This window comes from Procambarus clarkii, chromosome 11 (assembly GCF_040958095.1).
Source record: "Procambarus clarkii isolate CNS0578487 chromosome 11, FALCON_Pclarkii_2.0, whole genome shotgun sequence".
Classification (NCBI taxonomy): domain Eukaryota; kingdom Metazoa; phylum Arthropoda; class Malacostraca; order Decapoda; family Cambaridae; genus Procambarus; species Procambarus clarkii.
Window position 1 is genome coordinate 1,988,962 of NC_091160.1, and position 12,696 is coordinate 2,001,657.

Sequence of the window (12,696 nt, forward strand, 5' to 3'; positions counted from 1 at the left end):
CACAGATCTCCAGTATCAGCTCTTGATACTGGTGATGGCTCGAAAGGGCCACCACTTACGAGCTATTCATGCCCGTGCCACCTTTTGGGTGGCTTCATCTTCATCTTCTTCATCTGTTTAAAACACGGGAGACATCTCCCGTCACGCTGGGTGCAGTCGCACCTCCACAGCTCTCCAGTATCATCTATTGATACTGGTGATGGCTCAAAAGGGCCACCACTTACCAATTCATGCCCGTGCCACCTATTGGGTGGCTTCATCTTCATCTTAACACATTCACAAGGGAGACATCTCCCATCATGCAGGGTGCATTCGCACCTCCACAGATCTCCAGTATCAGCTCTTGATACTGGTAATGGCTTAAAAAGGCCACCACTTACGGGCTATTCATGCCCGTGCCACCTTTTGGGTGGCTTAATCTTCATCATCATCATCGCTGAAATTAGCCCACCATTTGGTCACCACTTGGTCCGGGAGACATCTCCCGTCACGCAGGGTGCAGTTGCACCTCCACAGATCTCCAGTATCAGCTCTTGATACTGGTAATGGCTCAAAAGGGCCACCACTTACGGGCTATTCATGCCCGTGCCACCTTTTCGATGGTTTAATCGTCATCTTGGACACATTCATGGGAGACATCTCCCGTCACGCTGAATGCACTTGCACCTCCACAGATCTCCAGTATCAGCTCTTGATACTGGTGATGGCTCGAAAGGGCCACCACTTACGAGCTATTCATGCCCGTGCCATCTTTTGGGTGGCTTCATCTTCATCTTCTTCATCTGTTTAAAACACGGGAGACATCTCCCGTCACGCTGGGTGCAGTCGCACCTCCACAGATCTCCAGTATCATCTATTGATACTGGTGATGGCTCAAAAGGGCCACCACTTACCAATTCATGCCCGTGCCACCTATTGGGTGGCTTCATCTTCATCTTAACACATTCACAAGGGAGACATCTCCCATCATGCAGGGTGCATTCGCACCTCCACAGATCTCCAGTATCAGCTCTTGATACTGGTAATGGCTTAAAATGGCCACCACTTACGGGCTATTCATGCCCGTGCCACCTTTTGGGTGGCTTAATCTTCATCATCATCATCCGAAAACAGCACCATTTGGTCACCACTTGGTCCGGGAGACATCTCCCGTCACGCACCATTTGGTCACCACTTGGTCCGGGAGACATCTCCCGTTACGCAGGGTGCAGTTGCACCTCCACAGATCTCCAGTATCAGCTCTTGATACTGGTAATGGCTCAAAAGGGCCACCACTTACGGGCTATTCATGCCCGTGCCACCTTTTCGATGGTTTAATCGTCATCTTGGACACATTCATGGGAGACATCTCCCGTCACACTGAGTGCACTTGCACCTCCACAGATCTCCAGTATCAGCTCTTGATACTGGTGATGGCTCGAAAGGGCCACCACTTACGAGCTATTCATGCCCGTGCCATCCTTTGGGTGGCTTCATCTTCATCTTCTTCATCTGTTTAAAACACGGGAGACATCTCCCGTCACGCTGGGTGCAGTCGCACCTCCACAGATCTCCAGTATCATCTATTGATACTGGTGATGGCTCAAAAGGGCCACCACTTACCAATTCATGCCCGTGCCACCTATTGGGTGGCTTCATCTTCATCTTAACACATTCACAAGGGAGACATCTCCCATCATGCAGGGTGCATTCGCACCTCCACAGATCTCCAGTATCAGCTCTTGATACTGGTAATGGCTTAAAATGGCCACCACTTACGGGCTATTCATGCCCGTGCCACCTTTTGGGTGGCTTAATCTTCATCATCATCATCAGCTGAAATTACACCACCACTTGGTCCGGGAGACATCTCCCGTCACGCAGGGTGCAGTCGCGGCTCTACAGATCTCCAGCATCAGCTCTTGATACTGGTAATGGCTCAAAAGGGCCACCACTTACGAGCTATTCATGCCCGTGCCACCTTTTAGGTGGCTTCATCTTCATCAATCAAGACCATCTGGTCACCATTAGGTCCGGGAGACATCTCCCGTCACGCAGGGTGCAGTCGCACCTCCACAGATCTCCAGTATCATCTATTGATACTGGTGATGGCTCAAAAGGGCCACCACTTACGAGCTATTCATGCCTGTGCCACCTTTTGGGTGGCTTCATCTTCATCTTAACACATTCACAAGGGAGACATCTCCCGTCATGCAGGGTGCATTCGCACCTCCACAGATCTCCAGTATCAGCTCCTGATACTGGTAATGGCTTAAAATGGCCAACACTTATGGGCTATTTATGCCCGTGCCACCTTTTGGGTTGCTTCATCTTCATCTTAACACATTCATAAGGGAGACATCTCCCGTCATGCAGGGTGCATTCGCACCTCCACAGATCTCCAGTATCAGCTCTTGATACTGGTAATGGCTTAAAAGGGCCACCACTTACGGGCTATTCATGCCCGTGCCACCTTTTTAGGTGGCTTAATCTTCATCAATCAATCAATCAAGAAGATTACGACCACAGACTCCATCTGGTCACCATTTGGTCCGGGAGACATCTCCCGTCACGCTGGGTGCACTTGCACCTCCACAGATCTCCAGTATCAGCTCTTGATACTGGTGATGGCTCGAAAGGGCCACCACTTACGAGCTATTCATGCCCGTGCCACCTTTTGGGTGGCTTCATCTTCATCTTCTTCATCTGTTTAAAACACGGGAGACATCTCCCGTCACGCTGGGTGCAGTCGCACCTCCACAGCTCTCCAGTATCATCTATTGATACTGGTGATGGCTCAAAAGGGCCACCACTTACCAATTCATGCCCGTGCCACCTATTGGGTGGCTTCATCTTCATCTTAACACATTCACAAGGGAGACATCTCCCATCATGCAGGGTGCATTCGCACCTCCACAGATCTCCAGTATCAGCTCTTGATACTGGTAATGGCTTAAAAAGGCCACCACTTACGGGCTATTCATGCCCGTGCCACCTTTTGGGTGGCTTAATCTTCATCATCATCATCGCTGAAATTAGCCCACCATTTGGTCACCACTTGGTCCGGGAGACATCTCCCGTCACGCAGGGTGCAGTTGCACCTCCACAGATCTCCAGTATCAGCTCTTGATACTGGTAATGGCTCAAAAGGGCCACCACTTACGGGCTATTCATGCCCGTGCCACCTTTTCGATGGTTTAATCGTCATCTTGGACACATTCATGGGAGACATCTCCCGTCACGCTGAATGCACTTGCACCTCCACAGATCTCCAGTATCAGCTCTTGATACTGGTGATGGCTCGAAAGGGCCACCACTTACGAGCTATTCATGCCCGTGCCATCTTTTGGGTGGCTTCATCTTCATCTTCTTCATCTGTTTAAAACACGGGAGACATCTCCCGTCACGCTGGGTGCAGTCGCACCTCCACAGATCTCCAGTATCATCTATTGATACTGGTGATGGCTCAAAAGGGCCACCACTTACCAATTCATGCCCGTGCCACCTATTGGGTGGCTTCATCTTCATCTTAACACATTCACAAGGGAGACATCTCCCATCATGCAGGGTGCATTCGCACCTCCACAGATCTCCAGTATCAGCTCTTGATACTGGTAATGGCTTAAAATGGCCACCACTTACGGGCTATTCATGCCCGTGCCACCTTTTGGGTGGCTTAATCTTCATCATCATCATCCGAAAACAGCACCATTTGGTCACCACTTGGTCCGGGAGACATCTCCCGTCACGCACCATTTGGTCACCACTTGGTCCGGGAGACATCTCCCGTTACGCAGGGTGCAGTTGCACCTCCACAGATCTCCAGTATCAGCTCTTGATACTGGTAATGGCTCAAAAGGGCCACCACTTACGGGCTATTCATGCCCGTGCCACCTTTTCGATGGTTTAATCGTCATCTTGGACACATTCATGGGAGACATCTCCCGTCACACTGAGTGCACTTGCACCTCCACAGATCTCCAGTATCAGCTCTTGATACTGGTGATGGCTCGAAAGGGCCACCAGTTACGAGCTATTCATGCCCGTGCCATCCTTTGGGTGGCTTCATCTTCATCTTCTTCATCTGTTTAAAACACGGGAGACATCTCCCGTCACGCTGGGTGCAGTCGCACCTCCACAGATCTCCAGTATCATCTATTGATACTGGTGATGGCTCAAAAGGGCCACCACTTACCAATTCATGCCCGTGCCACCTATTGGGTGGCTTCATCTTCATCTTAACACATTCACAAGGGAGACATCTCCCATCATGCAGGGTGCATTCGCACCTCCACAGATCTCCAGTATCAGCTCTTGATACTGGTAATGGCTTAAAATGGCCACCACTTACGGGCTATTCATGCCCGTGCCACCTTTTGGGTGGCTTAATCTTCATCATCATCATCAGCTGAAATTACACCACCACTTGGTCCGGGAGACATCTCCCGTCACGCAGGGTGCAGTCGCGGCTCTACAGATCTCCAGCATCAGCTCTTGATACTGGTAATGGCTCAAAAGGGCCACCACTTACGAGCTATTCATGCCCGTGCCACCTTTTAGGTGGCTTCATCTTCATCAATCAAGACCATCTGGTCACCATTAGGTCCGGGAGACATCTCCCGTCACGCAGGGTGCAGTCGCACCTCCACAGATCTCCAGTATCATCTATTGATACTGGTGATGGCTCAAAAGGGCCACCACTTACGAGCTATTCATGCCTGTGCCACCTTTTGGGTGGCTTCATCTTCATCTTAACACATTCACAAGGGAGACATCTCCCGTCATGCAGGGTGCATTCGCACCTCCACAGATCTCCAGTATCAGCTCCTGATACTGGTAATGGCTTAAAATGGCCAACACTTATGGGCTATTTATGCCCGTGCCACCTTTTGGGTTGCTTCATCTTCATCTTAACACATTCATAAGGGAGACATCTCCCGTCATGCAGGGTGCATTCGCACCTCCACAGATCTCCAGTATCAGCTCTTGATACTGGTAATGGCTTAAAAGGGCCACCACTTACGGGCTATTCATGCCCGTGCCACCTTTTTAGGTGGCTTAATCTTCATCAATCAATCAATCAAGAAGATTACGACCACAGACTCCATCTGGTCACCATTTGGTCCGGGAGACATCTCCCGTCACGCTGGGTGCACTTGCACCTCCACAGATCTCCAGTATCAGCTCTTGATACTGGTGATGGCTCGAAAGGGCCACCACTTACGAGCTATTCATGCCCGTGCCACCTTTTGGGTGGCTTCATCTTCATCTTCTTCATCTGTTTAAAACACGGGAGACATCTCCCGTCACGCTGGGTGCAGTCGCACCTCCACAGCTCTCCAATATCATCTATTGATACTGGTGATGGCTCAAAAGGGCCACCACTTACCAATTCATGCCCGTGCCACCTATTGGGTGGCTTCATCTTCATCTTAACACATTCACAAGGGAGACATCTCCCATCATGCAGGGTGCATTCGCACCTCCACAGATCTCCAGTATCAGCTCTTGATACTGGTAATGGCTTAAAAAGGCCACCACTTACGGGCTATTCATGCCCGTGCCACCTTTTGGGTGGCTTAATCTTCATCATCATCATCGCTGAAATTAGCCCACCATTTGGTCACCACTTGGTCCGGGAGACATCTCCCGTCACGCAGGGTGCAGTTGCACCTCCACAGATCTCCAGTATCAGCTCTTGATACTGGTAATGGCTCAAAAGGGCCACCACTTACGGGCTATTCATGCCCGTGCCACCTTTTCGATGGTTTAATCGTCATCTTGGACACATTCATGGGAGACATCTCCCGTCACGCTGAATGCACTTGCACCTCCACAGATCTCCAGTATCAGCTCTTGATACTGGTGATGGCTCGAAAGGGCCACCACTTACGAGCTATTCATGCCCGTGCCATCTTTTGGGTGGCTTCATCTTCATCTTCTTCATCTGTTTAAAACACGGGAGACATCTCCCGTCACGCTGGGTGCAGTCGCACCTCCACAGATCTCCAGTATCATCTATTGATACTGGTGATGGCTCAAAAGGGCCACCACTTACCAATTCATGCCCGTGCCACCTATTGGGTGGCTTCATCTTCATCTTAACACATTCACAAGGGAGACATCTCCCATCATGCAGGGTGCATTCGCACCTCCACAGATCTCCAGTATCAGCTCTTGATACTGGTAATGGCTTAAAATGGCCACCACTTACGGGCTATTCATGCCCGTGCCACCTTTTGGGTGGCTTAATCTTCATCATCATCATCCGAAAACAGCACCATTTGGTCACCACTTGGTCCGGGAGACATCTCCCGTCACGCACCATTTGGTCACCACTTGGTCCGGGAGACATCTCCCGTTACGCAGGGTGCAGTTGCACCTCCACAGATCTCCAGTATCAGCTCTTGATACTGGTAATGGCTCAAAAGGGCCACCACTTACGGGCTATTCATGCCCGTGCCACCTTTTCGATGGTTTAATCGTCATCTTGGACACATTCATGGGAGACATCTCCCGTCACGCTGAGTGCACTTGCACCTCCACAGATCTCCAGTATCAGCTCTTGATACTGGTGATGGCTCGAAAGGGCCACCACTTACGAGCTATTCATGCCCGTGCCATCCTTTGGGTGGCTTCATCTTCATCTTCTTCATCTGTTTAAAACACGGGAGACATCTCCCGTCACGCTGGGTGCAGTCGCACCTCCACAGATCTCCAGTATCATCTATTGATACTGGTGATGGCTCAAAAGGGCCACCACTTACCAATTCATGCCCGTGCCACCCATTGGGTGGCTTCATCTTCATCTTAACACATTCACAAGGGAGACATCTCCCATCATGCAGGGTGCATTCGCACCTCCACAGATCTCCAGTATCAGCTCTTGATACTGGTAATGGCTTAAAATGGCCACCACTTACGGGCTATTCATGCCCGTGCCACCTTTTGGGTGGCTTAATCTTCATCATCTTCATCTTAATCTTCATCTTCGTACAACTGGTTAGAAATGTTAAAAAAGAGATAAGGAAAGCAAAAAGAAACTATGAAGTTCGCATAGCAGGGCAAGCAAAGACAAATCCTAAAGGGTTTTTTCAGTTATATCGTACTAAGACTAGGGAAAGGATAGGTCCATTAAAAACTGAGACAGGTCAAATAACAGATAGTGATGAAGAGATGAATAGTATTTTTAATAAATATTTTGTATCTGTATTTACTAATGAGGAACTTAACAATATGCCTTCAGCCGAACAAGTCTATGTGGGTGGGGACGAGGACAGGTTGACGAGTTTAGCAGTTACCAGGGAGGATGTTCTTAAACAAATAGTAAAACTCAAACCAAACAAATCCCCAGGGCCGGATGAAGTGTTTGCTAGGGTGCTTAAAGAATGCAAAGAGGAGCTTTGTGACCCACTGTCAACCATATTTAATAAATCAATAGAGTCAGGCAGAGTGCCAGAGTTTTGGAAAGTTGCTAATGTGATACCAGTTTTTAAGAAAGGAGATAGATCACTTGCGTCTAACTATCGACCAATTAGCCTAACGTCTATTGTGGGAAAGTTACTCGAATCTATAATAGCAAATAAAATTCGTCTTCATCTTGAAAAACATAAATTGATAATTGAGTCGCAGCATGGTTTTATAAATGGCCGTTCATGTTTAACAAATTTGTTATCTTTTTATTCTAGCATTGTTGAGGCAGTTGATAGTGGTAAGGATTGCGATGTTGTATACCTTGACTTTAGCAAAGCTTTTGATACAGTGCCACATGAAAGACTGATTAAAAAAATAGAGTCTCATGGTATTGGGGGTGCTATATTAAGCTGGATTAGGGCATGGCTATACCAAAGGAAACAGAGAGTTAGTATAAATGGAATCAAGTCAGAGTGGGAAAATGTTGTAAGTGGAGTGCCTCAAGGCTCTGTCCTGGGACCTCTGTTGTTTATAATATATATAAATGATTTAGATTCAGGTTTGAGTAGCAACATTTGCAAATTTGCCGATGATACGAAAATCGGTAGGGTAATTAATTCGGAGGAGGACTCACTATCACTTCAAGTTGATCTAGATAGGGTTTTGAAATGGTCAAAGGATTGGCAGATGCAGTTTAATGCTGATAAATGTAAAGTTCTGAGGTTAGGTAATGATGATAGAGTTACAAGATACGAGCTAGATGGTGTTGTGATTGCGAAGTCGGATTGCGAAAGGGATCTGGGAGTTATGATTAGTAAGAATTTAAAACAAAAGGATCAATGCATAAATGTTCGTAATAAGGCAAATCGGACACTTGGATTTATTAATCGCAGCGTTAGTAACAAGACACCTGGTGTGGTTCTCAAGCTATATCTTGCTCTAGTTAGGCCCCATTTAGATTATGCAGTTCAGTTTTGGTCGCCATATTATAGAATGGATATAAATTCACTTGAACGTGTCCAGCGTAGGATGACTAAGTTAATTCCCCAAATTAGAAATCTTTCATATGAAGAAAGATTAACAAAGCTTAAGTTGCATTCACTGGAAAGGCGAAGAGTTAGGGGTGACATGATAGAGGTTTACAAGTGGATGAATGGACATAACCGGGGGGATATTAATAGGGTATTAAAAGTATCAACACAGGACAGAACACGAAACAATGGGTATAAATTGGATAAGTTTAGATTTAGGAAAGTCTTGGGTAAATACTGGTTCAGTAACAGGGTTGTTGATTTGTGGAACCAATTGCCGCGTAACATTGTGGAGGTGGGGTCCCTCGATTGTTTCAAGCACGGGTTGGACAAGTATATGAGTGGGATTGGGTGGTTATAGAATAGGAGCTGCCTCGTATGGGCCAATAGGCCTTCTGCAGTTACCTTTGTTCTTATGTTCTTATGTTCTTATCATCAGCTGAAATTACACTTGGTCCGGGAGACATCTCCCGTCACGCAGGGTGCAGTTGCGCCTCCACAGATCTCCAGTATCATCTTTTGATACTGGTAATGGCTCGAAAGGGCCACCACTTACGGGCTATTCATGCCCGTGCCACCTCTTGGGTGGCTTAATCTTCATCAATCATCAATCAATCTGGGTGTGTGTCACCGGGAGACATCTCCCGTCACGCAGGGTGCAGTTGCACCTCCACAGATCTCCAGTATCAGCTCTTGATACTGGTAATGGCTCAAAAAGGCCACCACTTACGGGCTATTCATGCCCGTGCCACCTTTTGGATGGTTTAATCGTCATCTTGGACACATTCATGGGAGACATTTCCCGTCACGCAGAGTGCACTTGCACCTCCACAGATCTCCAGTATCAGCTCTTGATACTGGTAATGGCTCGAAAGGGCCACCACTTACGAGCTATTCATGCCCGTGCCACCTTTTGGGTGGCTTCATCTTCATCTTCTTCATCTGTTTAAAACACGGGAGACATCTCCCGTCACGCTGGGTGCAATCGCACCTCCACAGATCTCCAGTATCATCTATTGATACTGGTGATGACTCAAAAGGGCCACCACTTACCAATTCATGCCCGTGCCACCTATTGGGTGGCTTCATCTTCATCTTAACACAAGAAAGGGATGTCAAGGGAGACATCTCCCATCATGCAGGGTGCATTCGCACCTCCACAGATCTCCAGTATCAGCTCTTGATACTGGTAATGGCTTAAAATGGCCACCACTTACGGGCTATTCATGCCCGTGCCACCTTTTGGGTGGCTTAATCTTCATCATCATCATCAGCTGAAATTAGATATTAGGTTGCAGGCCCTGGCAGCAGGAAGGCGAGACCCTCGGAGCTGCTTGGCTTGCTCCACATTACATCCACAGGAATTTACGACGTGTTAATTTTGTCTGGAAATTTATTTTGCTAATAATTTTTAAGCTACAATTTGAGAGATCTGGAAGTCTCGCTGGCAGCAACAAATATGGATGCCGGACACAATGTAAGTTTACTAATGTCTGGCGAGAACCCGACGCCAATGTCCCGGGAACTGGACATTCTGCAGAAGGACCTGGACACCCTCTTCCTCATTGTGTTCGGCATCCTCATATTCAGTAAGTACCAAAATCTGTGTTTTCTCTCTTTTTTCAAGTATTTAAACATATATATGGCACCTATTTCACATTTTGTATATTAATAAAATAGTTGTATTTTATATAGTTGTATATAGACGTCCAATAATCTGTGTTAGATTTTGTTTTATTATGCTTAGAATAATGTATTTGGAATGCAATTTGTACTTTTGACTAACATTTGTTTATATTTCAGTCTTGCAGACCGGGTTCGCATTCCTTGAGGCAGGCTCCGTAAGGTCCAAGAACACCACCAACATCCTTCTCAAGAACATGCTCGATGTCTGTAAGTTATCAAACACCTTCGTTATTTGTTATCGTATCTGGCTTATGTCTGGTGGACCAGCACATGATTTTTTTATTCCTATCTCATAGCTAAAGTAAGCTCTCAATGTATATAACTTTGCCGACTCTTGTATTCCTGTAATTTCCTGCTTTTGCTTTTCCATCTGCTGGTGTTATATACTAAATTGTTCTCTGTATTTAATTAACCGACTTCCTCCCACCAAGCCTCACGTAGTAATAATGATATGAATTCCACAATCGTCCCCACCCTGTACTAACCATCTGCCCTGTTACTCTCCCCAGTCATTGGTGGCATAGCGTACTGGCTGGTGGGGTTCCCGCTGGCGTTTGGAGGCGGGAACAGCTTCTCTGGTACAGAGTACTGGGCTTCGTACGGGCTGTCGGACGAGCACCTGGCCTTCTGGTTCTTCCAGTTCGTCATCGCCACCACAGCCTCCACCATCATCTCGGGGTCGATGGCTGAGCGGTGTGCCTTCAATGCTTATCTCATCTACACGACCGTGCTGTCAGGTGGGTGTGAAGCCTCTTTCTCTCTGTAAAGTATGTTTCAAATTTAGCAGGATACTTTACAATATTTTGTGGTCAATGAATAAATAACTTTACTCACTGGCTTTATTTATATAATTTAGATAATATTTGAGAGGAACCTTAACAGGGCAATTTTGAGAGAAAGACAATTTGTTAGACAATAATAGCCTAACACTGATCATTATAATTAAACTTTATGTCTTTCCCAATAAATTTATTAGGCAATGCAAACAATAATACATTTCCCACGATTTCCCACGGAATTAATAGATACATTATAAAATACAGCAGTGTTGGTACAGCTGTAGTGTGCCGTGTTTTAATCATGTTTGTGTGTTGTAACAGCTCAGTTATGATAATATTTGTGTTTGTACAGCTGTGGTGTACCCGGTGGTGTCACATTGGACCTGGTCAGACGTTGGCTGGCTCAAGACTCAACACTACCAGGACTTCGGTGGCTCTGGCGTCGTCCACCTCACAGGGGGCGTGGCAGCTCTTGTTGGGGCTGTAATTCTTGGGCCCAGAATTGGTCGCTTCGGACCCAAGGGCAAGGAGATACGTGGACACTCTGTGCCGGTATGTTCATAGAACAGTGGTAATATATTATTATCTGAAGTCATGAAGCAAGATATAAATATTTGTGGATTATCATGTTTAATACAAATATTACACGTCAAGGTGGAGGTGTAAAGTTGTGTTTGAACTTCCAGCTGGCAGCTTTGGGAGGCTTCATCCTGCTCTTCGGGTTCCTGGCCTTCAACGGAGGGTCCCAAGCGTCCATCAGCCACGAGGGTGATGCTGTAGCCATTGCCAAGGCTGTCTTTAACACTGTGATCTCGGCGTCTTCAGGAGGCATCGCTGTGCTCTTGGTGTACCGTTCTGTGCTGTGTGGGAGGGAGTCCACCTGGTCCTTCCTAATGGCTCTTAATGGTTCTCTCGCTGGCATGGTATGTACCGCTCTGCGCTGTGTGGCCGGGAGTCCATTAGTGCTAGTATGATGGACTCTGCTCGCTGTAAATTTTCATTGACAGACGTTTGATTTAAACTTAACTTAGTATTATGATAACATAACAAATTTCTTATCAAAATGGTGTTACTTGCAATATGTCTGAGTTTGTTTACCCAATGCTTAAGGACATGTTTCCATGACAGGTGTCAATCAGTGCCGGGTGCAACGTTGTGCGGCCGTGGAGTGCCAGTGTCATTGGTACAGTGGGTGGATCAGTGTTCCTCGCCATCCACACCCTTCTGCCCAAGTTGAAGGGTACGTCACTGCTTCTCTCACCGCTCAGTTTTCTTAACTTTGTCTCAAGAAGGCAACAAGTAGCCAGTTTTATCTAACTTGAGTTTGAAATATTTTAACTTTAACGTTATGTTCTGTAGATGGCATATACTTAAATAATAATGTTTATAAAATTTTATATTATTGGGAAGCGTACGTGCATATTGGGACTGTTGAGGTTGTGGATGTAAAGTTAATAAATATTTCTTCCACAGTTGACGACCCACTTGATGCTGTGGCTGTACACATGGGAGGTGGGTTGTGGGGGCTGGTTGCTGTGGCCCTTTTCCAGGATGGTGGCATTGTGTACGGGGGCAGCGCGGAGGTCCTCGCCTGGAACATAGTGGGGGCGCTGGCCATAGTGGCCTGGTCTGGTGGTCTCTGTTTAGTTATGTTTGGTTCCCTCAGGCTGCTCGGCCTCTTGAGGGTGCCTCCAGAAATGGAAATTGCAGGCAAGTGAAGATAATACATAAAGTTTTCACTTTTGTATTATATAATTGATAATTGTTATATTTTTAGTGTTATGAACGCATTCATTATACATTGTATA

The 12,696-nt window shown here is 46.8% G+C and overlaps 1 protein-coding gene across 1 annotated transcript in view; it reads left to right on the forward strand.

The window, feature by feature from the left end:
• LOC123752734 (putative ammonium transporter 1) overlaps nt 1–12,696 on the forward strand; it is a 55,507-nt gene that overhangs the window by 42,294 nt on the left and 517 nt on the right. Inside the window, exons 2-8 of the mRNA XM_069322844.1 lie at nt 9,840–10,012; nt 10,227–10,316; nt 10,619–10,846; nt 11,241–11,440; nt 11,575–11,811; nt 12,017–12,128; nt 12,362–12,598. Of these exons, the coding sequence (XP_069178945.1) occupies nt 9,840–10,012; nt 10,227–10,316; nt 10,619–10,846; nt 11,241–11,440; nt 11,575–11,811; nt 12,017–12,128; nt 12,362–12,598 (1,277 nt within the window). The remainder of the gene's footprint in view (nt 1–9,839; nt 10,013–10,226; nt 10,317–10,618; nt 10,847–11,240; nt 11,441–11,574; nt 11,812–12,016; nt 12,129–12,361; nt 12,599–12,696) is intronic.